Raw genomic sequence first — 26,896 nt, forward strand, 5'->3', positions numbered from 1 at the left:
TGCTCCACAAATCGACACATTTACTTAGAGGTAGTCCTCTGAAATCAGTGCAACTTACTTCCCAAGGAGAGATTGTTTAGGATGGAGTAGAATCTTGCAGAACTAACAGTAACGGTTGGCAAACTATCCCATTTAAAATGCAGAAATGTACAGGACAGCCTTAGCCATATTGCTGAGAAAGGCCCAACTGCTAGACTGGTCAGCAACTCCATAAGAAGTTAGTCTCCTCAGAATTTCACATTTAGATTTGACTGCCTGGCTTTTTCATTGTTGTCCAATGTTCCAAACTAAAGAGAAGCTGGGTCCACACCTTTGAGAGACAGAAAGGTCTGTAATTTGTGATCCAAATCAATTGGTCTATTTGGAGGCTCTTTATATTTCTTTGTCATTTTGGTTCCCAAGTATGGGATAAGTTCACAGTTCTCTATGAACCGGTCCAACTTCCTCTTGTACTTCTTTCGCACATAGTCAGAGCTTCTGGGATTAAATGCTGCAGGAAATTACACAATATTGATTATCCTTTGTCACTTGCATTTCATGATGCATGTTGCTCATATCATGACCTCTGAGCACATGGTATATGATGACTTTACTGCCAGCTATTTCCTCATATGAAATATGTATTTGTGATTGTGATGACAAGTGGCCCTATTGTTATCTCTGTCTAGAATTCCAGATTTTGGCTACACTGTTAAAACCAGTTATATTAGTATAATCTGAGGGCCAAACATATCTTATCTGTAATGATCTCTTTGGGATGAAGATGTGGCTCTATTACATTATTATTTAATTCATTTATCCCCCATTTTTCTCCTCAATGGGGAACCAAAGTGGCTTACATTGTTCCCCTCTGCCACCATTATATGCACTTTCAGCCTGAATACAAGCTCACACTCGTAGAACAGTAGTTTTCAAACTGTGCTCCTAGGAACTCTGTGAGGTACTTCAGGGAGCCTCCATTGAGAACAACAGTGATGGAAGACAGACTTTCATTAAGGATATGTTTGTCGTTACCAATCTTCTCCTCAACTGTACAACTGCAGTGGAATGTTAGATGCTTTCTAAAGTGTATATTAAGTTTGTGTGTTGCAGTGCCCAACCGGTTGAATGAACAACTGGGTACATCCTAGAATGTACTCCTGCCTCCTCTGCCACTCTCAATGATTCCACACTGATGCACACTGATTTTTTTCAGCAGATAATTACTATGGAAACAATTCCTGGAGGGTAGGAAGTTTGAAAACAGGTGATAGAAAGCAAGTGGATACACATAGGGACTACTAGTTTTGTTTTGAAGAGATTAATTTATTAGCTCTCAACTGGTTTCAGGACTCAAATATTTTGAATGAGAGGTCAGGTATCTGATTAATAACAACATCTGATTAATAGCTTGAGAGAGAAGGCTACTTGCTGCCAGTCAAGTGCTGGTTTATGAAGATGAACTGTTTATGGCCACATTTGTAACCCAAATATCACTACAAGTATAATATAGTAGCTCTGCTATCACTAGCAGAAGCCCCTCCCAGAAAACTGGACTGGCTAAGTCAGTTAGCAATGTTTCTGTACTGTAAGGTCTAAAGTGACAAATCAAGCATGATGATTCTGATGTAAGTTTGCCCATCTTCTATCGTTTGGGAACTTAGAAAAGCCATTGGAAGGGACAGCTGAAGTTATGAGCTTTTCTGTTAATGGAATGGGCAGACATGGCTCTGATTAGGGCAGGGGTCCACAATGTGGTGCCCGTGGATGCCATGGCACCTGCCAACACCTTATCTGGTGCCTGCCAAATGTTTTGAGGAAGTGGGTGGGGCCACGTAGGGCTTTTGCCCAGCAAGGCTTCTGATTGGCTGTGCAGATTTTTAAAAAATGTTGCTTTGGCAGCAGCTGCCACCACAGCACAAGGGTCTGCACTGTGTTACTGAAGTTAAGCTGTGGCAATCATTTTGCGGCCAGGGCCGCCTCCTGTAGCAGCCATTTTGTGTCAGCCATTTCGTTGCTGCAACCACCATGCTGAGTCAGAATTCCAAATGTGCCCACAGGCTCAAAAAGGTTGGGGACCCCTGGACTAGTGCAACTGGCAAAGCTGCTCAAAGTTGGTCTGCCATTTGCCACTGATGCACCACCATTAAAAAGACTTGTAACTTTGACCACTGGGAAGAAAAGCTCCATTGAAACAAGGGTAAGTTATTGCCAAGAAAATGTATTTCCAATAGAGGTGCTGGAAATCTACTATTTTGTCAGAGTTACAATAGTATAATGTATGATAACGGGAAAAATGAAAGTGAGGGACTGAACATACAGAAATTCACTTTAACTTTTATTTTAGTTAATACATTCTACTGTACCTTTCAAATGATAGGCTATGAACAGGAGTGCAGTTTTTTTCACACTTAGGAATGGGAATTTCGGCTTTAAACAGCCTACTTCATTCATTGCTTTTATTATAGCAGTTGCTACCCCCTGCAGAGATAAAAGAATATTGATGTTAGTGTCGCAGTATAAACCGATTGCTCCTTAAATATGATTTCTGTTTGCAGCCTTCACTGCGCAGTGCATGTTCACAAACATCTTGGCCTGTCATGTTATCATCTGTGATGTTTTCAGGGGTGTCCCTTTTGTCCTTTTAAAATTTTGTCAGCATATCTACTCCTATCACTAATTCACATGTTGAACAGCTTCAGATCCTGGAGATTTGTGCAACACCTTCTTCCAGATTGTTAATCCAAAGAGATTAACAAAGATAAAACTTTTTAAAAAAAGTTACTATTAATTGTTTAGGGTTTTGCATTCTTATTTTACTATGAAGTCTGGCCACATGATTAGATCCTACACACATATTATAGTAGTGTTTCATTAAGCTTAATCAAGTTGTGATAAATCGCTTCCAAGGACTGGAGGAGCTCATGATGAGAATCAGCCATCGTTATGGAAATACACAACTATTTAGTAACTTGCATATTTTTCAAGTGGCATTCTAGGTTGTTTTTCTTTGTCCATCTACTTAAGAAAAAGTACAGAAAGTATTGGCTACCTTTAATGGCAATAAAGATCTTTTCCACTATTAATCTATGAACAAGTGCTGTGCATTCTCTTTGTGTTAGTTAGTCCACAGACAAATTTGGGAATTGGAGTGAGAGCTGTTAGAAAAGTAACTGAGGTGGGGATATAGCACATACACCACCAGCACAGTCCCCAAAAGTTAATTCAATATGAAAATAATTAATAAATACAAATTAACCTGTTCAAGATATCCTGTTAAGGGAAGAGCTGTCAGCAACACTGGCTCATTTTTGGGAGGAAGTTTATGCGGCAGTTTCTGCTTCCAGTATTTTTCTGGTAGCCTAAAAACGAAGAATTTACTGCTGATCAAAGCAAACACTGAATAATAGATAGGTAAAAATAATGTTTTTTTAAAACTTTTTTTTAAAAAAAATATTTTTTTAAGCTAAAAATAATGTTGATGCATTTGGTACCTCATAAACTTCTGAAGTTTTTCTTCACTTTCAAAAATATATAGCTTTTTGCGATACAGAACAGCATATTCAATGTTACCAGGTACCAGTGCTTCATACCTCAGAAGAAATGGTGAAAGAAAGCCATTATACATATACGTGGGATCTAAAGAATGCTTCAAACAGAATTATTCCAATAGTCCACAATTTACAACATTATATTAATGTAAAAGCCTAAGTGGTTATCATGTGATCTATGAGGCCACATCCAGTTTAAAATCTGAATTAGAACACTGCCTCACTTTGTGTTATTATCTGGGAAATAAATCTTTCAATCATCCTGAGAGGTGTCAGTATTTACCTTTGTTTCCCATCTAGATAAGTAACTGGACAGTATCCTTGCAGTTCAGCTTGCATGGGGAATAAGGCCTTCACATCTGCTGCGGTCAGTTTCTGCGGTAGCTTACTTGGGAGAGGAAGAGGATGAGGTGCTAATGGGGGCACGTATAATTCTGGTGTATTCAGGAATTTCTGCATTGACAAGAAGTCAGACATAAGCAGCAGCATCTCATGTTTTAATTGATGAACAAAATGCTCATAAAACTAATTTGTCAGGAATTATTGCATTCTTATATATGATTGCTGTTTAACACTTAGCAGAAGCTGTGTGTTAGATGCTCTCCAGAATGTAGACCATACTACAGTGCCAGCCTGAGAAGAGCTATCACAATTCCAAGTCAGTTGAAGCCAATGGGCTTTACAATGGTGTAACTGCTTAGGACAGCATTGGTAATACAATCTTTGTTCCGAGATCTGGGTGCAATTAACTAGCGAGAGAAGAGTGAAGCATAATACGAGTGACAATTTTCAGGTTTCAGAAAGATTCTGCTGACAGGGAAATAATGAGAGAGGGCAGAAGGCTAACCCAGGCAAAGGCTGGTGCTTGTGCATCACCATCCTGCTGTCAGGCAAGAGGAGAGAGTTCCTCTCCAACCAATTTCCCCACTCTGCTCTGCCCTTCACCTATTCCCAGCTGCCTAGGAATAGGCCTGGCTGCTCTTGGGCACGCCCTGTAAATGCTTCCCTAAGGGAGGGCCAACCCTGGGCAGTGGGCACAGCCAATCCTCCCTCCTCAATCGAGCCCAGAGGAGTGACAAGTCCCGGTGCTTGGGTTGCCAGGTTCCTCTTCGCCACCGTCGGGAGGTTTTTGGGGTGGAGCCTGAGGAGGGAGGGGTTGGGAGAGGAGAGGGACTTCAATGCCATAGAGTCCAATTGCCAAAGCGTCCATTTTCTCCAGGGGAACTGATCTCTGTCTGATGGAGCTCAGTTGTAACAGTGGAAGATCTCCAGCTAGGGTTGCCAGGTCTCTCTTTGCCACTGGAGGGAGGTTTTTGGGGCAAAGCCTGAGGAGGGTGGGATTTGGAGAGGGGAGGGACGTCAATGCCATAGAGTTCAATTGCCAAAGTGGCCATTTTCTCCAGGGGAACTGATCTCTATCGGCTGGAGGTCAGTTGTAAGAGCAGGAGATCTCCAGCTAGACCCTGGAGGTTGGCAACCCTACCCTGGGCCAGTGGATAATTGCCTTGGAGTGGTGAGCTCACTGGCCCTTCCCCCTGGACTTCTTTAAATAGTTGGCTGCCCCATCAAACCTCCTCTAAGAAGGTTACTGCTGCCCTTTCTCCCTGCCCTTTGTTATCTCTGGTAGGAACTTGGGTGGGTTGGCTTCTGCTGCTAAGCATCCTTCTGAGAGCTGGCTGGGCTCCTTCAAGCTGGCTGACTCCCAAGTAGACTCTGCCCCACCCTGCTGCAACCCGACAGGCAACTTCCCCAGCCTCAGGACTGGCTGGCCCAGTGCACCTTTGGTGGGGTTTGCAATCCCTGTGGTAAGGGCGGGGGCATCGACCACGGACACCCAGCTCAAAAGTATCTATAATCACTACTCTTTTTTTATATACAAATATGGATGTCCAGAAGGGAAATGTTAGAATTTAAAATGAAATTTCATTTTGACTGGGATCATTTTCAAGCAATTCTTACTATAGAGTTTGCTTTTAGAAACCCCACAATATTGTAATCGCTGAAATGTCACAGTAAAACTATCCCCTTAGTATCATGCTCTTAAAAGTGTTCCCAAACATGCCAGGCCCAGTTTGGCTTGGGAGTGTGGTTGGACAGGAAGGGCTTCATACTTCCCTCAGACACACACACACACACACACACACATTTATATATATATATATATATATATATATATATATATATATATATATATATATATATATATATATATATATATATATATATATATATATATATATGAGAGTAGTGAGGCTGGGGAAGTTACCTGTCGGGTTGCAGTGGGGTGGGGCAGAGTCTATTCGGGAGTCAGCCAGCTTGAAGGAGCCCAGCCAGCTCTCAGAAGGATGGTTGGCAGCAGAAGCCACCCCACCCTAGTTCCTACCAGAGATGACAAAGGGGCAGGGAGAACAAGCAGCGATGATGTATACATGATGTGTCACAACTGGGCAAACTGCCCCCTCCCCTGTGGCACCAACAATAGCAAACCTTGAGCTGTTCTGGGACAGGAAAATGGAGCGAGGGAGGTGTAATGTATGCAAATAGGCAATATGCAGAGGGAAACTTAGGAGCTTGAGTCCTGGACGAAGGATCCTAAGTCTTGCATGCGCCATTGGTCCAAACCGGCACGCGCCATTGGCCCTAAGCCGGCACGCGCCATTGGTAACCTGGGGTTGTTTCCCCCTATCACGGATCGGGGGGGAGTGGCGCGGGTCGGACTAGGGAACATATGAACAGGGCCGTTTGCCCTGAGTTCTCCAGTTCTGTTCTGTACTACAATAAAGCGTTGTTGTTGGAACTCCGTCTCGACTTCATGTGTCCTCCCCACGCGGACTTAACAGTGGCGACGAAGGCTGGTAGGCTTGCTACCGAAATCACTCTCGCTGAAATCGCCTGCGATTCTCCACGACCTCACAGTGCCCAGTAGGCATTCGCTGCTATGGCCACCTGCTGATAATTGGAACCGTTCGACTCCACCAACCCCAGCGAGTGGGAGAGCTATGCAGATCGTGTTGCCTGCTTCATGGATGCCAACGACATTGACGATGCCGGCAAGCAGCGCTCGATCTTCCTGAGCATGTGTGGGCCACGGTCCGTTTTGAGGACGCCTGCGACTCCGACTCGGCGGACAAGACGCACAAGATGTCTGCCAGACCACACAGGTTGCAGGGCCCCATGGCTTGCCTGTGCGCCAGCTGCGGCGACCAGCACGACCGCCGTTCCTGCTGTTTTCGCGATGCCAACTGCCGGGCTTGCGGCCGGGTTGGCCACATCGCGAAGGTCTGCCGCTCCACGAAGAAGGGCCGTCCGGCGGGCTGGGCTAAAAAAGATGGCATCGCTCAGCCCGTCCACGACATGGCCGACGACGAGTCTCCCGCCTCCTACCGCTACCGCCACGACTCCAAGCTGCACAGCATCCACGTGCACCTGGTTCACGGCATGGAGAAAGTTTCAATCTCCGTAAAGATCGAGGGTTCCCCCTGCGACATAGAGGTCGACTCGGGCTCGGCCCTCTCCATGGTTTCTTGGGACACTTTCCGCGCCCTGGGGCGCCACACTGCCTTGCCCAAGCTGCAACCTACTGGCGTCCTGATCTCTGACTACTAGCATTGTTGGGTGCCAGTCTGGGGCATCGCCTACATGAACATCCAGTTCAAGCACTGCTCCAGCCGCCTCCGCCTCATCGTGGTCAACGGGCCCGTGCCAGCCTCCTGGGCCTTGAATGGTTCCAGGCCCTTGGACTCCACATTGGGGGTATTCACCACATCTCCCAGTCCATCCTCGACTCCGTCTGATTCAAGTTCGAGGACGTCTGGAATGGCCCACTCGGCTGCTACAAGGGGCCGCCTGTTTGTCTGCACGTCGACCCCACCGCCACCCCCATCCGCCTCAAGCCACGCCAGGTCCCCTTGGCGCTCAAGGACCGGATCGACGCTGAGCTTGACCGTCTCGTCGCCCAGGGTGTCTTGGTGCCGGTGCCCAACGCCAAGTGGGAGACCCCAATAGTGACACCGTTGAAGGCGAACGGCGACGTCCGCATCTGTGCAGATTACAAATGCTCGGTGAACAAGGCTCTCCAAAGCCACGCGTACCCAGTGCCAGTGGTCAGTCACCTCCTGGCTTCCCTCGCTGGGGGCCAGGTCGCAAAACTCAACCTGGCCCAAGCGTACCAGCAGCTGCCTGTGGACTCTGAGTCGGCCGAGGCGCAGACGATCGTCATCCACCGGGGTGCCTTCCGGGTGATTTGCCTGCAGTTCGGGGTCAGCACTGCCCCGGACATATTCCAGAACCTTATGGAGGACCTCCTCAAGGGCTTGCCGGGCGTCGTCCCGTACTTTGACGATGTCTTGGTTGCCGCCGGCTCCAAAGACGAGCTCCTGGAACGCGGCCGCCGGGTGCTCAGCTGTTTCCGGGACGCCGGGCTGATGGTCAAGCGAGAGAAGTGCCAGCTGGGCCTGCCGCAGGTGGAGTTTCTGGGCTACCTGATCGAAGCGGACGGCATTCACCCCACGCCTGACAAGGTCAAGGCCATCCACTGCGCCCCGCCGCCCCGTTGCAAGGAGGGTGGCTGGCCAACAGGCCGGATGGCGAGTTCAAGCCGTTCACCGCGCGCCAGCACGAGCTTTCGCTCAACAAGGGGTGCTTGCTCTGGGGGAACTGCATGGGGGAACTGCATGGGGGAACTGTTCTGGCGAAGCTGCACACAAAGGTCCTGGAGGCTCTACATGCCTGCCACCCGGGAATCGTGCGCATGAAGGCCCTAGCATGGAGCTACGTATGGTGGTTGGGCATCGATGCGGCCATTGAGGAGTGGGTGAGCCATTGCCGGCCATGCCAAGAGTCGCGCCCAGAAATGCCACGAGCTCCAACCCACCACTGGGAGTCCACTCACACACCCTGGTCCCACATCCATATAGACTTCACGGGGCCTTTTCAGGGTAAGACTTTCCTCATCATCGTGGACTCCTATTCAAAGTGGCTGGAAGTGGCCGACATCGGATCCATGACGTCATGCGTTGTCGTCCAGGAGCTGCACAAGGTTTTAGCCACCCACGGCTTGCCGGGGACTGTGGTCTCCGACTACGGGGCCCAATTTACGTCCTTGGAGTTTAAGGAGTTCCTGACCAAAAATGGAATCCGCCACACAACCTCGGCCCCGTTCCACCCCACCACCAACGGTCAGGCGGAAAGAATGGTCCGGACAACTAAAGAGGCGCTCCGATGCATTGAGCGCCATGATTGGGACCGAGGGCTAGCGGAATACCTCCTCGTCCAGCACACCACACCCAACTCCGCGACTGGGAGGTGCCCTGCAGAACTCCTTATGGGCCGCCGGCCGAAAACGCCACTCGACCGCCTGCACCCTGACCTGACACCAGAGTGCCCCCTTCAAAAGTCCCCGGTGGCCGCTCCAAGAGTTGTGGCACAGGACGCTCTGGTCTACGCCCGCAACTAGGGGACGGGGCCCACCTGGATTCCAGCCACCGTACAGGAGTCAACGGGACCGGTGTCTTACCGGGTCACTACCCCAGAGGGGCAACTGCTGCGCCGGCACATTGACCAGCTCCGCCGCCGACCGGTGGATCTGCCTGTCGTTCCTGTCACAGTGACGCCAACGCATCCCGATACCCCAGCTCAGGAGCCGGCAGTGACTCTTGACCCCGAGCAGCCGGGGGATTGGTGGTGGCCCAGCGATGCGGTCGCCACGAACGACCCAACGGAGGATGCCCCTGCCGCCGCAGAGGCAGGCCCCGTACTGGTTTCCTCGATGATAACCCCCGTTCCCGTGCTGCGCCACTCCCAGCGTACCCTAACACCCCCGAGCCACCTAAAGGACTTTATGTGTTCCCGTATTGCCCAGACCTAGGGGGAGGGGTGTAATGTATGTAAATAGTTAGGCGATATGCAGGGGGAAAGTTAGGAGCTTGAGTCCTGGACGAAGGATCCTAAGTCCTGCATGCGCCATTGGTCCAAACCGGCTCGCGCCATTGGCCCTAAGCCAGCATGCGCCATTGGTAATCCGGGGTTGTTTCCCCCCTATCATGGATCAGGGGGGAGTGGCGCGGGCTGGACTAGGGAGCATATAAGCAGGGCCGTTTGCCCTGAGTTCTCCAGTTCTGTTCTGTACTACAATAAAGCATTGTTGTTGGAACTCCGTCTCAACCGCGTGTGGCCTCCCCACGCGGACTTAACAGGAGGGAAGGCTTAAACACACTCTTCTCCCTGTCTGCATATGGCCTTGACCTGAATCAGCCCTGCGTGCCTCTGGGAATTGAGTTCTTGGGAAAATGCCTTGGGAAAATGGCATGGAAGGCTGAAGCCCCTCCTCTTCCCATTCCATGCTCGTGAGTAAAATCAGGCCTCGGCATGTTTGGGAACATTAACTCCCCACTGGTATATATGACTGCAAGTCAGGATTTGTGTCAAACATATAAGAGTTTGGCACTAAGATGCATGTGCTAAGGTAGCACAGGTTACAGCAATTTGCAGCACTCTTTCAATTTTGTCTATAAAAATGAAGGCAGTTATAGTTTTAAATTCTGTAAATATGCCAGTTAGCATAATTTTATATACTAAATAAGTTATAATGATGCATGGTTAAAGCAGTAAAACACCTTTAAGTTTCATAGGAAACACAATTATTGCATATGTTTCAGTTTCCCCGCAAATGTCCCTTTTTACCTCTCTATGGATTTCCCAGCTCTCCGTCACTTTCTGATGATATTTGAATATTTATCACATTGTGTCAGTGCCAGTTTACTTTTAAAATTAATAATAAATGTGTTCAACCTCCTCTAATACTCACGTCCAACTCTTCCTGTCCAGCCATTTTGTAGTAATGCCCCCGAAACTCTGCTGCAAACCGCAGAGAAGGAGTTACAGAACAATCAATAAGCTCTCCCTTTTCTGCAAGGCTGACTGGACAGTATTGTCCAAACTCTCCAAGCCGAGAGAGCAGTTCTTGTGGTGTGATACACAAATCGGCAATACTTGCTGCTTTCCCTGTTAACAGTTAGATACAATATGCTGTGTTTTAGCTATGACAGTAAATATTTGGAAGATGAACGTACAGTACATAACATATCATGAGTTACTACTGATGATTAATTTATCAACAAGCTTTCTACAAGCCAGCTGTACCAGCAGTATAGTCTTTCATTCCCTGCTGAAACATTTCATTTACTAAATGAATTCTTTATACGGAGGAATCAAAAGTATAACTACATTTTGACAAAATACTTTTTTTCACTTCAGTTTCAAAATAATCTTGGATCTTCTTACAAACTTCTTCAACATCTCTTTTAACAGGAAAAAAGGGCAGAACAACCACTTGTATGAAACAAGTTTTGATTTGATTTGCAACCACTTGTATGAAACTAGTGCTCTCCGATGGCTTCCTGCCAGTCCTAGGCCCAGGAACTGGCTCTGTATCCTACTGCTGTGAAGTTGTTTTTTCCTAGCCCCAGAAACAAGGAGTGTTACCATCCTGACTACAGTTTGATTTGTAACCTGCTCTGAAGACTGTGGAAAGCAGGTGATAAATGTATACATATAATAAATACTGCAGCTTGGGTTGATATATTTTGCTGACAAAAGGATGACTCCTGCGATCTGTTGGTGGGCTGTGTTGATAGACATGGGTTTTTACCTTGTTCCCCTCCTGCCAGCAGTACTTTATGACCCCTGGAAAATTGATTCCTGGGGTTGCAGGACCTGGGAAGTTGCAGTGGGAAAGGGATGAAATTGCCCTTCTTGTCTCTTCCATCAGTGTGGCCGTCCACGTGTGTGTGCTATGTACCACATTGGTGCAAATGGACTCGCCAACAATAGCAAACCTTTAGCTGTTCTGGGACAGGAAAATGGAGCGAGGGAGGGAAGGCTTAAACATCCTCTTCTCCCTGCCTGCATATGGCCTTGACCTGAATCAGCCCTGCGTGCCTCTGGGAATTGAGTTCTTAGCAGGAAACTTGCAACATATGTCTGAATGAAAGTCTTTGTGGTGAACTAATGAGCAGTTAGGCTTCAAGCCTTTCTACCTCAGAAGAAGAGGGGGGAAAGTTGCAGGTGAGTAACCAGAAGCAATGGATGTTGACATTAAACCCCTTAAACACCTTATGCAAGTTCATAAAAGTAGTAAATGCAGCTTGTCAGAAAGTGAAAACAAGTTTTTGCTCAGATAACAGAAATAGGCCTTTTATGCATGGGTTGGATCTCTCTGGTTGGACCTGGGTTCATTGAACATTAATGTAACCCGATTTGGGGAAAACTGTATGCATTGGCTTGAATGATCGGGGCTGAAACTGCGTGCTAATGGAGACATGAATACAGAAAAGCAGTCTCCCAAGTTCAACTCAAGTCTCACCCCTTTAAATGCTGCTCTGTAATTGGCTTACTTCGCAGTGCTCACCATGAGAGATTTCCTTCCCCCCAAACCCAACTGCCGCGTAAAAAAGCATTTTAAGTACAAAAAAACAAAACAAAAAATGGAGCAATCTGAAAGAAGGGGGGGGGGGGAGAAATCCAAGCCTCGTTTTTCAAAAGCCTTTCTTTTGCTCAGAAAGAACTCCCAGGAAGCAGGAAGCACTTGAATCCCCGCCTCTTTACACACTGCTTCATGATTGGCTGTGAGAGAAGCCAATCTTCTGTGTTTCCCCGTGTAGTCATCAGCATGCTGCTTTGAGCCGGGCTGAGCTCAGGGGAGAGGGATAAGTTGGATTAACAGAGGAACGGGAAGACCCGGGTTGGTTTTGTGTCGAAACAGCGTTGAGCTACCAAGGAATGGGATGCCGTGCATACTGAAAAGTTAAATCCTAGCTGAAACAGGGAATAAAGGAGGTTACAGCGACCATGCATAAATGACTATAGTGTGTTTATTTGCATGTATAGTGAAATAGCGAGGCAAGAGTTTTAAGTGTATGTACCCGTCCCTACATAGTAGAGAGAAAAGAAATCTCATGTTGACTGCACTACATTTAAAAAAACAGTATCTCCCTACTGCTACTACTGAACACTGCTCCCCCATTCTGAAGACAGACTGAGGGGGGGGGTGTTAGTATATACAACTAACAGAGGTACAGCTAGAACCTGAGTGAGGGCCTTTTCTGTTTCCATCCCCACCTATGGAAAGTCTTTCCCCAGGAGGTGAGAGTGACCACATCCCTGGGAGCCTTCCAGACTGGTTTAGAAAGATCTTCCTGTCCCAAGGAGCCTTTGATTTTGATGGAGGGGTTTGCTATGGTGGTATATGCAACGTAGTGCTGCTGCTTGTGCACGGGTGGGGGAATTACTTCTCACATTTATTGTTGAAATGGTTCTGACTCTATGTCCTTTGGTTTAAATTGTATTATGAAACACCTTGGGGACAAGATACAGTTGACAGGTAGTCTAGAAATATACAAAACCATAAAATAATCAAAACCTCCATTAGTTTAAAACAGGATTCTTTGCTTACCTTGCCTTATTCTTTCAAGATATATCTGGATTTGTTTAGTGATCTTCTGCGTTTCCTCAAGTAATTTGTTCCAGTTCCACCACTTGCTGTGGAATGCATCAACCACATACCAGTTCTGGTGTTGCTCTTCATAGAAAGCCCGGATTTCTTCAACTTGTGTTCTGTAACATGAATTCTTGATAGAAAGAATCTGAGAGCTGTTATGTAGTGGATAAGGAGGTCTGAGAAGAGAATTAGAAGTGCATTAATATAATGCTTAATTATGTTTTTCCTAAACATTCTATTGAGTGTCATATCATAAAAGCTGCCCCTTGATGGGCATGGAAGTGGGATATGGATATTTTATTGAAAAGTTTAAATAGCAACAACAGGCCACCCACAGACAAGAGAGAGCTTCATACTTACTCAAAGGAATCCTCAGTTTTGTAGAAAAATATGACTTTGTAAATTAACTAAAATTTCCTCCCCAATGGCATGATGAGAACAGGCTCCAAGAGTCATGGGATGCTGAGAGCCAGTGAAAGGAAAGAAGAGATTGGGGAAAGTAGCCCGCTTATGCCCTGAGTGTTTATAGCATCTTCGGGCCTGAACCACAGGAGATATTTTGTCATGATGGCAGCTGTGAGGAATGTAAGTTGGGTCAGGAAACCCCCCACCAAAGCAATGGCAATTTTTTTTGTGTAGTTTGGGCCTTGAAGAAATAGATTTTGGAGGGGGTGCTGGCTTCCTGAACTGTTGCCTCTTCCCGTGAGGGGAGCTCCCAGCTCATCTCTCTATCTCAAAATGAAGTAGCTAGCCGCAATGCCAATAATAAAAGCAGCGAAACTAGGTCATTTATGGACAAGGTACAGGATATTCCACTCTCATGGGACCCTCCAGGTATGAAGAATAATATTACTATATTGGTTCTTGTAGGTTATCCGGGCTGTGTAACCGTGGTCTTGGAATTTTCTTTCCTGACGTTTCGCCAGCAACTGTGGCCGGCATCTTCAGAGGAGTAACACTGAAGGACAGTGTCTCTCAGTGTCAAGGGTGTAGGAAGAGTAATATATAGTCAGAAAGGGGTTGGGTTTGAGCTGAGTATTGTCCTGCAAAAGTATTGTCCTGTAAGTATCAAGATAATGTGCTAATGAGGGTATGGTATGTTAATATGGAACCATTGTATCCTGAAGTGATCTGTTAATGTGTGTAATCCAAAGCTAATCTGTATGGCTATTGTTGAATGTTGTCTTTGTCTGGAGGTTTTTCAGGGCAGGAAGCCAAGCCTTATTCATTCTTAAACTCTCCTCTTTTCTGAATGAATAAGGCTTGGCTTCCTGCCCTGAAAAACCTCCAGACAAAGACAACATTCAACAATAGCCATACAGATTAGCTTTGGATTACACACATTAACAGATCACTTCAGGATACAATGGTTCCATATTAACATACCATACCCTCATTAGCACATTATCTTGATACTTACAGGACAATACTTTTGCAGGACAATACTCAGCTCAAACCCAACCCCTTTCTGACTATATATTACTCTTCCTACACCCTTGACACTGAGAGACACTGTCCTTCAGTGTTACTCCTCTGAAGATGCCGGCCACAGTTGCTGGCGAAACGTCAGGAAAGAAAATTCCAAGACCACGGTTACACAGCCCGGATAACCTACAAGAACCAATGAACTCTGACCGTGAAAGCCTTCGACAATATTACTATAAATTAACCAAAAACCCACTCAACCTGTTGAGGACTGAATGTACTCCAGAAAGCAAAGAATGTTGTGAACAGTTGAGAGCCAGTTGAAGGAAATTAAACGGAAGGGAAATCAGTAGGGCTGCCAAGTGCCAGGTGGTGGCAGGTAAACTACCGCCAATCCACTGGGCTGCTCGCCGACCAGCTGAGGGCTAGCGGGTACCCCGTGCATGCGTGCACGTGTGAAGCGCCTACGTCAATTTAGGGTTTACCCTGAAGCGATGTGGACGCTCTAGCAAATTCAGCCGAAACTCTATGGCTTCCATAGCGTTTCAGCCGAGATTGAGAGAGCGTCCCCATCACTTCTGAGTAAACCGGAAGTGATGTAGGCGTGTCGGCGGGCTGGAGCATCGAGCCAGGCGCGCGCCCTCACCACGCACCCCAGAAAACCTCCCGCCGATCGACCGCCTGGACCTGGTAAGCCTAGAAATCAGCCTACTCAAGTCTCTCAGGGTTTATAGAATGGAGTGGGCAGTTTGAGGGGAGAGGTGAAATATCCAAATAGTTCACGTTCCTGCAATTGCTTGCAGACCTCCAGTCTGTTCATATTGCATTCACTGCCAACAGCCACTGTCTCAGGCCCAAACTACATATTATGTGTAACCCGATTGCCACAAGGACTTGCAGCAGACTTCAGGTGTGAGTTTCGCGTGGAAAGTCCATTCTTAAACGATGCAGGGGCCTGATTTTTCTCACCCCAAATTGCTGTGTGGGCATTTATTTATCCCATTGAGGGCTGCAAATCAGGAATATGGTGTGTGGGGAATGCTGAAGCCCTCCTTTCACTACAGTCCCGGTTTAAATTGAGCCCCAGCAGCACTTCAGAATTGAATTTTCATAGTGAACTTGCAGCTGCTGTATGGCTGGAAGTCCCCATGGCTATCAGGCGTTTCACATAACATGCGGTCTGAGCCCAAGAGCCCTGGCTGCTGTATCGCGGAAGGCACACAAGAATGAAGACAGATGCAGTAAACAAGATTTGTGGAACAAATGGGGATGAATGAGTGACTTTGGAGTGATTTATACCTATTTAGCAGACAGAATACAATAAGGATTTTAAGGAAAGAACTTTGATATAATTTGTTGACAAATTGTTGTACTGTAGAGATCTTAAAAGCACTAAAAACGACATTATTCTAAGAATTCTTTTAAGAGTGTTACTTAGGGGTTGCCAACCTCCAGGTACCGTGGAAATCAAGAAAGTAGCACAAGACAATTCTTTCTATAATAAGAAGACCAAACTATAGCAATTAGTGCTATTAAGAATATGTATTGGAAACATACAAAGAACAAAATTCTGGAGCAAAAAAGTATCACATAGGTAATTAAGACCCCAACTTTCAATAAGGGCTTTACAATACAAATATGAGCCCAAATTCTCAATCCTTATTCAGTCTACATAAATAATTTCATAAAGTGCATGAGTGAACCACGGGAACAATACTCAGTCCTTATAGAGTCCACATGAAATTTCATAAAGTGCATCAGTAGGTCGCAAAAGCAAGATGAAGGGCAATGGAAATCCGGTATAATTCCATTTCGTGCAGTCTTTTTCAAGCCTTCAATCTTTTTGTGCACTATTCTGCAAAAAATACACATGGTTCTACAATATGCCATTCATTATAAAATGTTCATAAATAGATAGAATAAATAATTAAAAGATCATACCAGTCAATGCACATAGGAGTGTACCCTTTCCTTGTATCTGGACGGCAAAGTAAGACGTCTGAATCAGTAACTCTGTCACGTCATTAAAAAGGGTTTCAGAACAAGCAAACTCATTACCATATTAACTCTATATGAGGCACCATGGAGTTTTTTTTAAAGTGCCACATATCTGAATAGTAAAAAACTTACAGATAACTAGAAGGTCCCTGAAGTTTTTTAAAGTGCCACATATCTGAATAGTAAAAAACTTACAGATAACTAGAAAGGTCCATGAAAGTATTAAGACCATTTGGAATCAGAGAATTGAACATGAATATAAAACGAGACTCCTGTTGAGACATAAAACGGTCTACATCAACAGTGGAGAAGGGCCTGCCCTTATATTGCCAGACAACAAAAAACTGCAATTCAAAATCTTGGTGCTTCTTTTCTAGATAGTGGACGGTAAGTGGTGCCTCCAAATTCCGATTCCGTATGCGGGACCTATGCTCTTGTATTCTGATTTTAATAGCTCTTTTTGTTTTGCCAACATAAAGAAGGCCACATGGGCATCTGATAATATAAATAACATATTTACTGTTACAATTAGTAAAAAATTTTAATGTAAATTTAAAGCCCGTTTTTTCGTCCCAGAATTCCTTAACTTGCAGTGCCTGCGCACATGCGTTGCAGTCACCGCACCTAAAATAGCCGGCAGTAAGGGCAGAGGGCTGTATGATGGTGCAATCTGATTTAGTTAATTTGTCCCTTAAAGAGCCCGTTCTTCGTAGCCCGAATTGGGGTGGTGTGGAGCACCCTGGGATCTCTTTACTAAGTGCCGAACACATGTGCTCCGAACAAAAATAAAGCAACAGGCATCACTGCAGCACTTCAATATAGTGATAAATCCAGAGAAATTCAAAAAATTATTGCCAAACATTGGCACTTAGTTTGCAGGCGCCACTTACCGTCCACTATCTAGAAAAGAAGCACCAAGATTTTGAATTGCAGTTTTTTGTTGTCTGGCAATATAAGGGCAGGCCCTTCTCCACTGTTGATGTAGACCGTCTTATGTCTCAACAGGAGTCTCGTTTTATATTCATGTTCAATTCTCTGATTCCAAATGGACTTAATACTTTCATGGACCTTTCTAGTTATCTGTAAGTTTTTTACTATTCAGATATGTGGCACTTTAAAAAACTTCAGGGACCTTCTAGTTATCTGTAAGTTTTTTACTATTCAGATATGTGGCACTTTAAAAAAAACTCCATGGTGCCTCATATAGAGTTAATATGGTAATGAGTTTGCTTGTTCTGAAACCCTTTTTAATGACGTGACAGAGTTACTGATTCAGACGTCTTACTTTGCCGTCCAGATACAAGGAAAGGGTACACTCCTATGTGCATTGACTGGTATGATCTTTTAATTATTTATTCTATCTATTTATGAACATTTTATAATGAATGGCATATTGTAGAACCATGTGTATTTTTTGCAGAATAGTGCACAAAAAGATTGAAGGCTTGAAAAAGACTGCACGAAATGGAATTATACCAGATTTCCATTGCCCTTCATCTTGCTTTTGCGACCTACTGATGCACTTTATGAAATTTCATGTGGACTCTATAAGGACTGAGTATTGTTCCCGTGGTTCACTCATGCACTTTATGAAATTATTTATGTAGACTGAATAAGGATTGAGAATTTGGGCTCATATTTGTATTGTAAAGCCCTTATTGAAAGTTGGAGTCTTAATTACCTATGTGATACTTTTTTGCTCCAGAATTTTGTTCTTTGTATGTTTCCAATACATATTCTTAATAGCACTAATTGCTATAGTTTGGTCTTCTTATTATAGAAAGAATTGTCTTGTGCTACTTTCTTGATTTCCACACTCCCTACTTAGCACTTGCAAGCCGTTTTTTGATTACTAACCTCCAGGTACCAGCTGGAGATCTCCTGCTATTACAACTGATCTCCAGCCGATAAAGATCAGTTCACCTGGAGAAAATGGCTGCTTTGGCAATTGGACTCTGTGGCACTGAAGCCCCTCCCCTCCCCAAACCCCATCCTCCTCAGGCTCCGCCCCCAAACTCTCCAGGTATTTCCCAACCCGGAGCTGGCAACCCTAGTGTTACTGAGCCACCTCCTTACTGGTATTTTTTACCTGTCAGAACTTTGTTTATCCAGAAGCGCTCTTCTGAAAACTTCTTGTGCATCAATTTGCATCTCAAAGATTTTAACTGGAATTATTTTCATATGTTCTAAGAGGTTTACTTGTTTTCTTGTTACAGGGTACCCATCAATAACAACTCTGTGAAAAAAGGAACCAAATTATGATCTGGAGTTTATTTTGCAGTATCATCTCCTGTATGTTAATGGTTGCTAGTGAAATAAGCAGATATGACAACATATTCAAAAGCAGTAATAAACACAAGAGCTGAATAGTATGTTCACTTGGTACTATCCCCATTAGCACTATACAAAATTACAACCTAACGGTTATCAAAGAAAAGCCACACTGTAATAGATTATGATTATGATTTACTTACTTACTTATTTACAGCACTTATAAGACTAAATAAATTGTCAAAATAGTGAGAAAGCTTTCTAGTTCCCTGAAACACTTCAGCAGTCTGAATGTTCGGTACAAAAAAAATTGGGTGTGGGAATGATGGAAGAGCATGACATTTGTAGTCTTGAAATGGATACTAGAAAGTGCTATATAAGCTTAATTAGCTGCCGTATACTGGGTTAGACCATTGGTCTATCGAGGTCAGTATCATTTCCTCTGACTGGCAGGGGCTCTTAAAGGTCTCAGGTAATGAATTATTTCCATTACCTGCTACCTGATCCTTTTACTGGAAATAATGGGGGGGGATGGAATGTGGGATTATTATTATATATTATTATTATGGAATACAGATGGTCTTCCTCGAGTCTAAACCATGGCCCTTTCCCAAAAGCAAAAAATAAAAATAAAAAATTTGACCATTCCCCCTTTATATTTTTTTAAATATTATGATACTTTTTATATGATACAATAAACAAGTTAACACAATTTGAAGGTCCAGAATGAAATTAGAATTGAGTATTCATGAAAGAGCTAAGGAAGAACTAAACTGCACTGTTATACAAGTAGGCTTTTTTAATTCTAACATGGTCATATTCTTTTCTTTCCCCCTGTTCTTAGACTGAGGTCTTGAACAATAAAATCATAAAGCTTAAATAAGACCCATCTCTAAAAACACCTCCCTTCGTCTCTTCTCTGCAGCCTCCAAAAAACGAGCAACAAAATAAGTACGCTGAGGGTCAGAGTCCACATGGTCATATTATGGCATATTGATTACAAAACTAATTGATGTATATATAATAGCTGTTAAGATTCCAGAAGACCAGTAAATTTTATTGTGACTTGGCTAGTTCATAATAGCAGAACAATATGATCTTGTATGAAATAATATTTGAACAAAATATTCCAATATAAAATAAACAGTGATTAATTTTTAGAACAATCTTTTCAGTCTCTTTCCTTTTCATTTGCATGTATCTTTATTATAATAAACTTAACATATTAATTTGATAGGATAGGTTTCTACTATTTTGATCTTTAGCCATAATTGTTTTTCCTGCAATGAATACATAGCTAAATAGTTCTGTCTTCTTGTTTCATGAGTACTAAAGGTTAAGACAGCAAATTATATCCCATCTTTTATTTATTTATTAAATTTTATATCCGACCTTTCCTCATGGTTCAAGGTGGCTTACAATAATAGTTAAAATATTTGTAGTTTAAAAGCAAAAATAAAACAACAACCCCAAATCTCTACCTCCTCCCCCTTAAAAGATGTCTGTCAATCCAGACTCCTTTAAAAGCTGTGGCAAAAAGGCAGGTCTTGCAGCATCTCCTGAAGATCTCCAAGGGGTGTGTGTTACTTCTTCAGGGAGCCCATTCCACAAAGCAGGAGCCATAATGGCTGTTGTTTTTCCACAGTTATGCATATATACGGCAATATCAGATTTGCTCCTTACAGTATTCTAAACTAGCAATTTTTCGTGTGTAATTACTACAGAAACCAGGCAACTTTGTGGTGTGGAACTATTACAATGAGGTTCCACAATGAGGGTGTGGAACTATTACAATAGTTCCATATTAACATACCACACCCTCATTAGCACATTATCTTGATGCTTACAGGACAATGATTAGCACATTACCTTTGATACTTTTTGCAGGACAATGATTCAGCTCAAACCCAACCCCTTTCTGACTATATATTACTCTTCCTACACACTTGACACTGAGAGACACTGTCCTTCAGTGTTACTCCTTTGAAGATGCCTGCCACAGCTGCTGGCGAAAAGTCAGGAAAGAAAATACCAAGACCACGGTCACACAGCCCGGATAACCTACAAGAACCAATGAACTCTGACCGTGAAAGCCTTCGACAATTATATCTCTGTCTCACAGGCCTTGGGCGGTTGGCCTTTCTTTGCTTACAGACAACCTCCCAACTTAAAACAGTTCCTTATCAACAGCAAAGGGCCATCTAACAGACACACAAAACCAGGAATCAGGCCTTGTAAGAAATCCAGATGCCAGCTCTGTCCCCATGACTACTCATGCTACACAATCACAGGACCTAATGACTTCAGCTACACTATCTTTGGCTCATTCACTTGCTCATCCTCCAACATGGTATCTACCTCCTAAAATTCTACACGACTGAAAAAAATGGAAGTCACTTACCCTGCAGTGTTGCACACGGTGCCCATCAATGCAGTGTCTAGAGCCTGGATGGCAAGTTCATCAGGTGCAGTCAACCCTTTTTGAAGGTGCCACTTCAGCATAAGTGCTAATTCAGTGTCCGGCTGATCATTTAAAATCATACGTATGGCATCTCCCATGGAAAGCCGCATTAATCCATATACGCTCACAAATTTTTTGGCAACTGCAAAATATTTTTTGTTATGAATGCGAAGCTTTTACTCATATCAGTGTAATATACTGATCATGAATTGCTCATGCTTTATAAAGAAAACAAATAAGGTCTTTCAGAATATGAAGCTTGCCAGGTGCAGGGTATAGCAGGCTATTTTTGCAACTTCACTACCACCACCAATAACTGGGCCCAGGAAGTATTTTGCATTTAACTTTCTTGTTTAAGCAAAAGCTGGACCTAACTTATTGTGTCACTGTAATTGTCTTTTTCAGGGTGGTGTGGATTATTGTGACGGCTGATTTTTGTCAAGTGTTACAGATGCTGTATGAGCTAGGGCTGTTGAAAAAAAAATCAGCAAAATTCGGCCCGTTTTTATTCAGGAAATGCCGAAGTCCAAATTCCCCCTATTCGGATCCGTGGAATTCGGCATGAAATTAAGAACATAAATTCGGCGTTCGTGAATAAATTCAGCCATTTAAAGGCATTAAAAACACATTCACTGCTTTCCACGGCTCTGGGGGGGCATTTTTGGAGGTAGAGGTCCCAAACTTTCAGGGTAGCTTGGAGGGATCCTACTTGCAAGAACCCCCAAGTTTGGTGAAGATTGGGTCAGGGGGTCCTGAGTTATGGGGTCTGGAAGGGATCCCCCCATCCACCCATTGGAATGAAGAGGAGCCGGCAATCCTTAATGTGCATCTAGAGAGCAGCAAATCCAAGGCAAAACCTCACATTGTTTCTGGGGCAGCCAGAGAGAGACTCACCGACCCACACTGACCTCCAGGTGAAGGTGGCAACCAGTGAAAACAGCAACAATCACACTTGCAAAGAGGAAATCAAGCCCCCCCCCCACCAGGACAGGTCACCCCCCTTTGGCTTCCCCCCCCACACACAGTAGAAGCCAGTCCGTGGCTTCTAAGAACCGATGTAACTACGCTGAAAGTGCATCCAACAATGCTCAAAGCGTAAGTAAACAGTGTAACTGGCATAGGTAACGTATCTTTTCATTTCAACACAGCCAAAGTGCATCTTATAAGTGTTAGGGATTCAGTGCGAGTTCTATTTCTGTCAGGGCAGTTAAAGGGTTAACTTGTTTACCTCCATAGTTTAGAATTGTCTCAAGGTGATGACGCGAGAGACAGATGTAAGTATTCTATTGGCTGGAGAATCGCCATTTGGAACGTGCATCAAGTCACGAAGTCAGAACTGCTTTTATGACCCTGTTTCTTTTGTTTAAGGTGTAACTTTGGGGCAGGGTGATCTGTTGCTTTTTCAATCTCAAACAAGCAAGATGCCTGCTCTCAGCCCTCTTGGGCTAAGAGATAGACAAAGGGATTTTAAGCCTTAGGAACCTGCTAATACTTTTAGCAAGACTTACAGGGAACTAGATAGAAAGATGTTAATTGTTTTATCCATGGTACCCTTCCTAATTTTAGTACAGTAAAGGATTTTTGTTTGATTAAGAAACAAGTCTTTGACTCTGTTTTTATTGTGTGCTTGACCTGAATTCTTTCTAACTGCAATCACGATTCATTGGGCCTCTATAGACTCCAATAATAAGGCTACTAGCGTAAGTGCGACCTGCGCAAATTGCGTATCTTCAGGATTGATAGATTTCATGCTGCTGGATTCAAATCTTCCACAGCAACAATCACACTCTCAAAGAGGAGATCAGCTTCCCCCCCCCCAGGACAGGTAGCCACCCCCCTTTGGCTCCCCCCCCACACACAGTAGAAGCCAGTCCGTGGCTTCTAAGAGCTGATGTAACTATGCCGAAAGTGCATCCAACAATGCTCAAGGCATAAGTAAACAACGTAACTAGCATGGGTAATGTATCTTTTCATTTCAACACAGCCAAAGTGCATCTCATAACACTACTAGCATAAGTGCGACCTGCACAAATTCCGTATCTTCAGTATTGATAGATTTCTTGCTGCTGGATTCAAATCTTCCACAGCAACAATCACACTCGCAAAGAGGCAATCAGCCCCCTCCAGGACAGGTAACCCCCCCAAATCACACTCCACAGAGGCAATCAAGCCGAACAACCGCCCCCAGAACCTGAAGACGCAAATTCCAAACGAAGGAGAAGAAAAGGCCAGACAGAGAGACATGGGATGCACTAAAACGAATGACAGGCTAGCCCATTAGAAACTACGGGAACGGCCGCACAGCTGCACTCAACTCCAGGCGAGGGTAGCAATGGGCAAAAAAGGCAGAATGCACACTCCCGCAGAGGCGAGCGGGCACCCCCCGGCAGAACAGGCAAAGCCCCCTCCTCAAACCAGTACAGCTCTTGGCTCAACCCCAAACAAACAAACCAAGGAGAAGGAGGCGCGGGTGCCGAGCGGAGGGAGACTCATGCCGCATCGCCACACTGACTCAACTCCAGGCAAGGGTGGCAATGGGCAGAAAAAGGCAGAACGCACACTCCCACATAGGTGAGCGGGCACACACACCCCGGCAGAACACGCAACAGCCCCCCTTTGACTCCCCCCACAGAATCTGCTACCCCCACACACACACAGGAGAAAAGGTATAGAGAAACCCCCCAAAATCAAACTGTGTTGATGTCTTCCAGCAGGAGCAGGGAGGAGAAGTAAATCCAATCCTATTCCAGTAAGCAGCAGCAGCTCAGCTCAGGATCTCTCAGGAGCATCACCACCAAAATGGAAGGAAATGAATACATACTCGGGACTGGAGTTTTTATACTCTTCTCCTGGCCAATTCAAAAGGGAGAATCCCTGCTCTGATTGGCCAGAAGAAGACTCAGCTTGGGCCACCATTGGCCGGGGGAGAATGCTGATTCAGAGGCGCCGAATTTGTATGAATTTATCCGGAGTCCGCCCGAAGTCAGTGAGTTCGGCGTGTTGTTTTCCCGCCTTTTTTTACTTCGGCTCTATCTGAACTGGAAACCACAGAATCGGGGAAAATTCAGCTGTTTTTCATGTCAGATGGAACCGAATCGACAGCCCTAGTATGAGTCCTGTGGCGCAGAGTGGTAAGCTGCAGTACTGCAGTCAAAAGCTCTGCTCATGACCTGAGTTCGATCCCTACGGGAGTCAGCTTCAGGAAGCTGGCTCAAGGTTGACTTAGCCTTCCATTCTTCTGAGGTCAGTAAAATGAGTACCCTGCTTGCTGGGGGTAAAGTGTAGATGACTGGGGAAGGAACTGGCAAACCACCCTGTAAAAATAATCTGCCTAGTAAATGTCAGGATGTGATGTCACCCCATGGGTCAGGACTGATCCGGTGCTTGCACAGGGGACTATCTTTACCTTCCTTACAGATGCTGTACAATATCATCCACCACCAGAGGACATTAAAGATGGTATGCAGTATGCAAGCATCTTGTAATATTATGCTCCAAGGCTAAAACCATATTAACAGAGTTCATATCTGTTTATGAATCAGTGCCTTACCCGTTGTCTTTCCAGATTTTGGAGGCCCCACTATTGCAATCTTGACTGGCACGGTAGGTTTAGGTTTGGGCTGACGAATATATTTGATAGGATTTTTCATAAACTTGTCTCTATTTTCTTTGCTTGCAAAAAAATAAATATGGTTTCGATGGATAACTGGAAAGGTTGGAGTGTCAGGACTTTGATAAGCCTTGATTGCCTCTCCTTCACTTAGCTGCAGAAAATACAAAGTTGCTGGTTTCTAGAAGTGCTGCTGTAACCATTTTATAATGATAAATTTAGTGAATATTAACAAACAAAACATGGCCTTGGACAGGGGGCAAAAGTTAAGCAAAGCTTCTACATTCTTCCATTTAAAAAGCTGACAGCAAAGGTTATTTAACCATCAGTTAAACTATGCTACCTCAAGGTTGCCTGATGGGACAACTCAGAGAGATTATTGTAGTTCTTGAGAGCTCCCAAGCCATGGTGCTGACCTTTCAAATATCCTACATCTTCATGTTTCCTGTAGCCACCAGCCAGGATAACTCTGCAGATGCAAAAACTATGCCCCAGAAACTCTTAAGACATTAGGCTGGCTGTTCCCTGGTTCTCCCACCCCAGTGGCTGAAGAAACTGGTAAGCAGGAAGACCTTTGGTGGTTGCTGTTGCATTTGCTGCTACCTTCTGCTAGCAAGGGGGAGGGGATAGAGGGAGGAAGAAGGAGCTGAGAGGGAGAGAGAGGGAATGGGAAGCAATGCCCTACTTCTCACAAGTTCCTTGAGACTCTGGCTTTGTTTTTACATACAGTTATTAATAGCTTTTATTGCTTTAGCTAGGCCATAACAATCAATTGTACAAATCTCATAACATACAGGAATTAATTGCATAAGAAGAAGAAGAGTTGGTTTTTATATGCCAACTTTCTCTACCACTTAAGGAAGAATCAAACTGGCTTACAATCACCTTCCCTTCCCCTCCCCACAACAGACACCCTGTGAGTTGGTGGAGCTGAGAGAGCTCTAAGAGACCTGTTACTACATGCGTAGGAGTGGGAAAACCAACCCAGTTCACCAGATTAGCATCCGCTGCTCATGTGGAGGAGTGGGGAATCAAACCCGGTTCTTCAGATTAGAGTCCACCACTCCAAACCATGACACCACACTACATCAATACACCAGCATAAGAATTCACATCACTGGCTTTGAGAAATTATTTGATAAGCAAGCAACATGTCCTTCTGTAAAGGTTCCAGTACCTTGATTGGGTCCCATTCCCCAAAATTGCTTGGATGTTTATAAGACAGGGCTATCATTTTGTGTGCAAGTGATACACTTATTGGATAACATTTCTCAAAAAGGCTTTCACGGTTTTCCACCAGGTCCTTTAGCTTTTTATACAGCTGGTAACACACAATGCGGGGTTTTCGCTTACTTCCTATTGTTACTTGAGGTATCAGTATTTTTTCAAGTTCTTCCTAAGAACAAAAGCAGAACATCACATTAATCAAACGCATGGCCAAGAGCTATATCACAGCAAGTGACATAAGGAAGCCTCTTTAGTATAGCTTTGCTGATAAAGTAGCTAGCTTGAAAGCTCCTACAAAAAAACTTAACTGCTGGTGTTTGTTGCAGAGCAGTTTGTCCCGGGAGGGACTCCCGCCCCCGTCTCGCAGGCCTGTCCCCCGCCCCCTCACTCACCGGCAGCCCAGCTGGGCCGGTTCCAACAGGTCTCTCTCGCTCTCTAGCGGCCCGAGGAGTCAAGAGGCGACCCAGGAGTCCTGCTGCCGCGGCTGCAGCCAGAGCCGCTTGCTGCGGCCCCACCACAGCCGCTGCCGGAGCAGCGTGCCCCAGCACCGCCGTAGCGGCAACGCCATCGGGAGTGGCTCGGCCCGCTCCCCAGCTGATGAGTGGGCGGGCCCAGGCGGGAACAGACGTGTCACTCGCCCACAGTCACATGGCTGGGCGGAGGCTTCCCCCAGCCGCCCTTTTATGGACTTCCGGGGGGAGGGCTATGGGCGGAGTCTGAGAGGGGCTTCTCTGGCCTGGAAGGCATAAAGGCCAGGGAAGTCAAGCAGCCGAGGAGGATAGAAGCCAGAGGCTGCCTGCAAGGTGTGTCCTGTGGCAACCTGGCGACATCCGAGGGAGAGTCGAGCTCAGACTCCCCCTCGGACTGGTCTGAGGCAG

General features: G+C 45.0%; 1 protein-coding gene across 1 annotated transcript in view; it reads right to left on the reverse strand.

The window, feature by feature from the left end:
• Nucleotides 1-278: 278 nt before the first annotated feature.
• Nucleotides 279-26,896, reverse strand: part of AK9 (adenylate kinase 9) — a 107,568-nt gene continuing 80,950 nt past the window's right edge. Inside the window, exons 30-40 of the mRNA XM_056856777.1 lie at nucleotides 25,969-26,187; nucleotides 24,732-24,945; nucleotides 21,122-21,323; nucleotides 18,539-18,685; nucleotides 12,982-13,202; nucleotides 10,336-10,532; nucleotides 3,814-3,983; nucleotides 3,474-3,572; nucleotides 3,239-3,341; nucleotides 2,346-2,460; nucleotides 279-490 (exon numbers count right to left, since the gene is read on the reverse strand). Coding sequence (XP_056712755.1) covers nucleotides 288-490; nucleotides 2,346-2,460; nucleotides 3,239-3,341; nucleotides 3,474-3,572; nucleotides 3,814-3,983; nucleotides 10,336-10,532; nucleotides 12,982-13,202; nucleotides 18,539-18,685; nucleotides 21,122-21,323; nucleotides 24,732-24,945; nucleotides 25,969-26,187 — 1,890 coding nt within the window. The 3' untranslated portion in view covers nucleotides 279-287. The remainder of the gene's footprint in view (nucleotides 491-2,345; nucleotides 2,461-3,238; nucleotides 3,342-3,473; nucleotides 3,573-3,813; nucleotides 3,984-10,335; nucleotides 10,533-12,981; nucleotides 13,203-18,538; nucleotides 18,686-21,121; nucleotides 21,324-24,731; nucleotides 24,946-25,968; nucleotides 26,188-26,896) is intronic.

The sequence above is a fragment of the Euleptes europaea genome, chromosome 10 (genome assembly GCF_029931775.1).
Source record: "Euleptes europaea isolate rEulEur1 chromosome 10, rEulEur1.hap1, whole genome shotgun sequence".
NCBI classification, from domain to species: Eukaryota; Metazoa; Chordata; class Lepidosauria; order Squamata; family Sphaerodactylidae; genus Euleptes; species Euleptes europaea.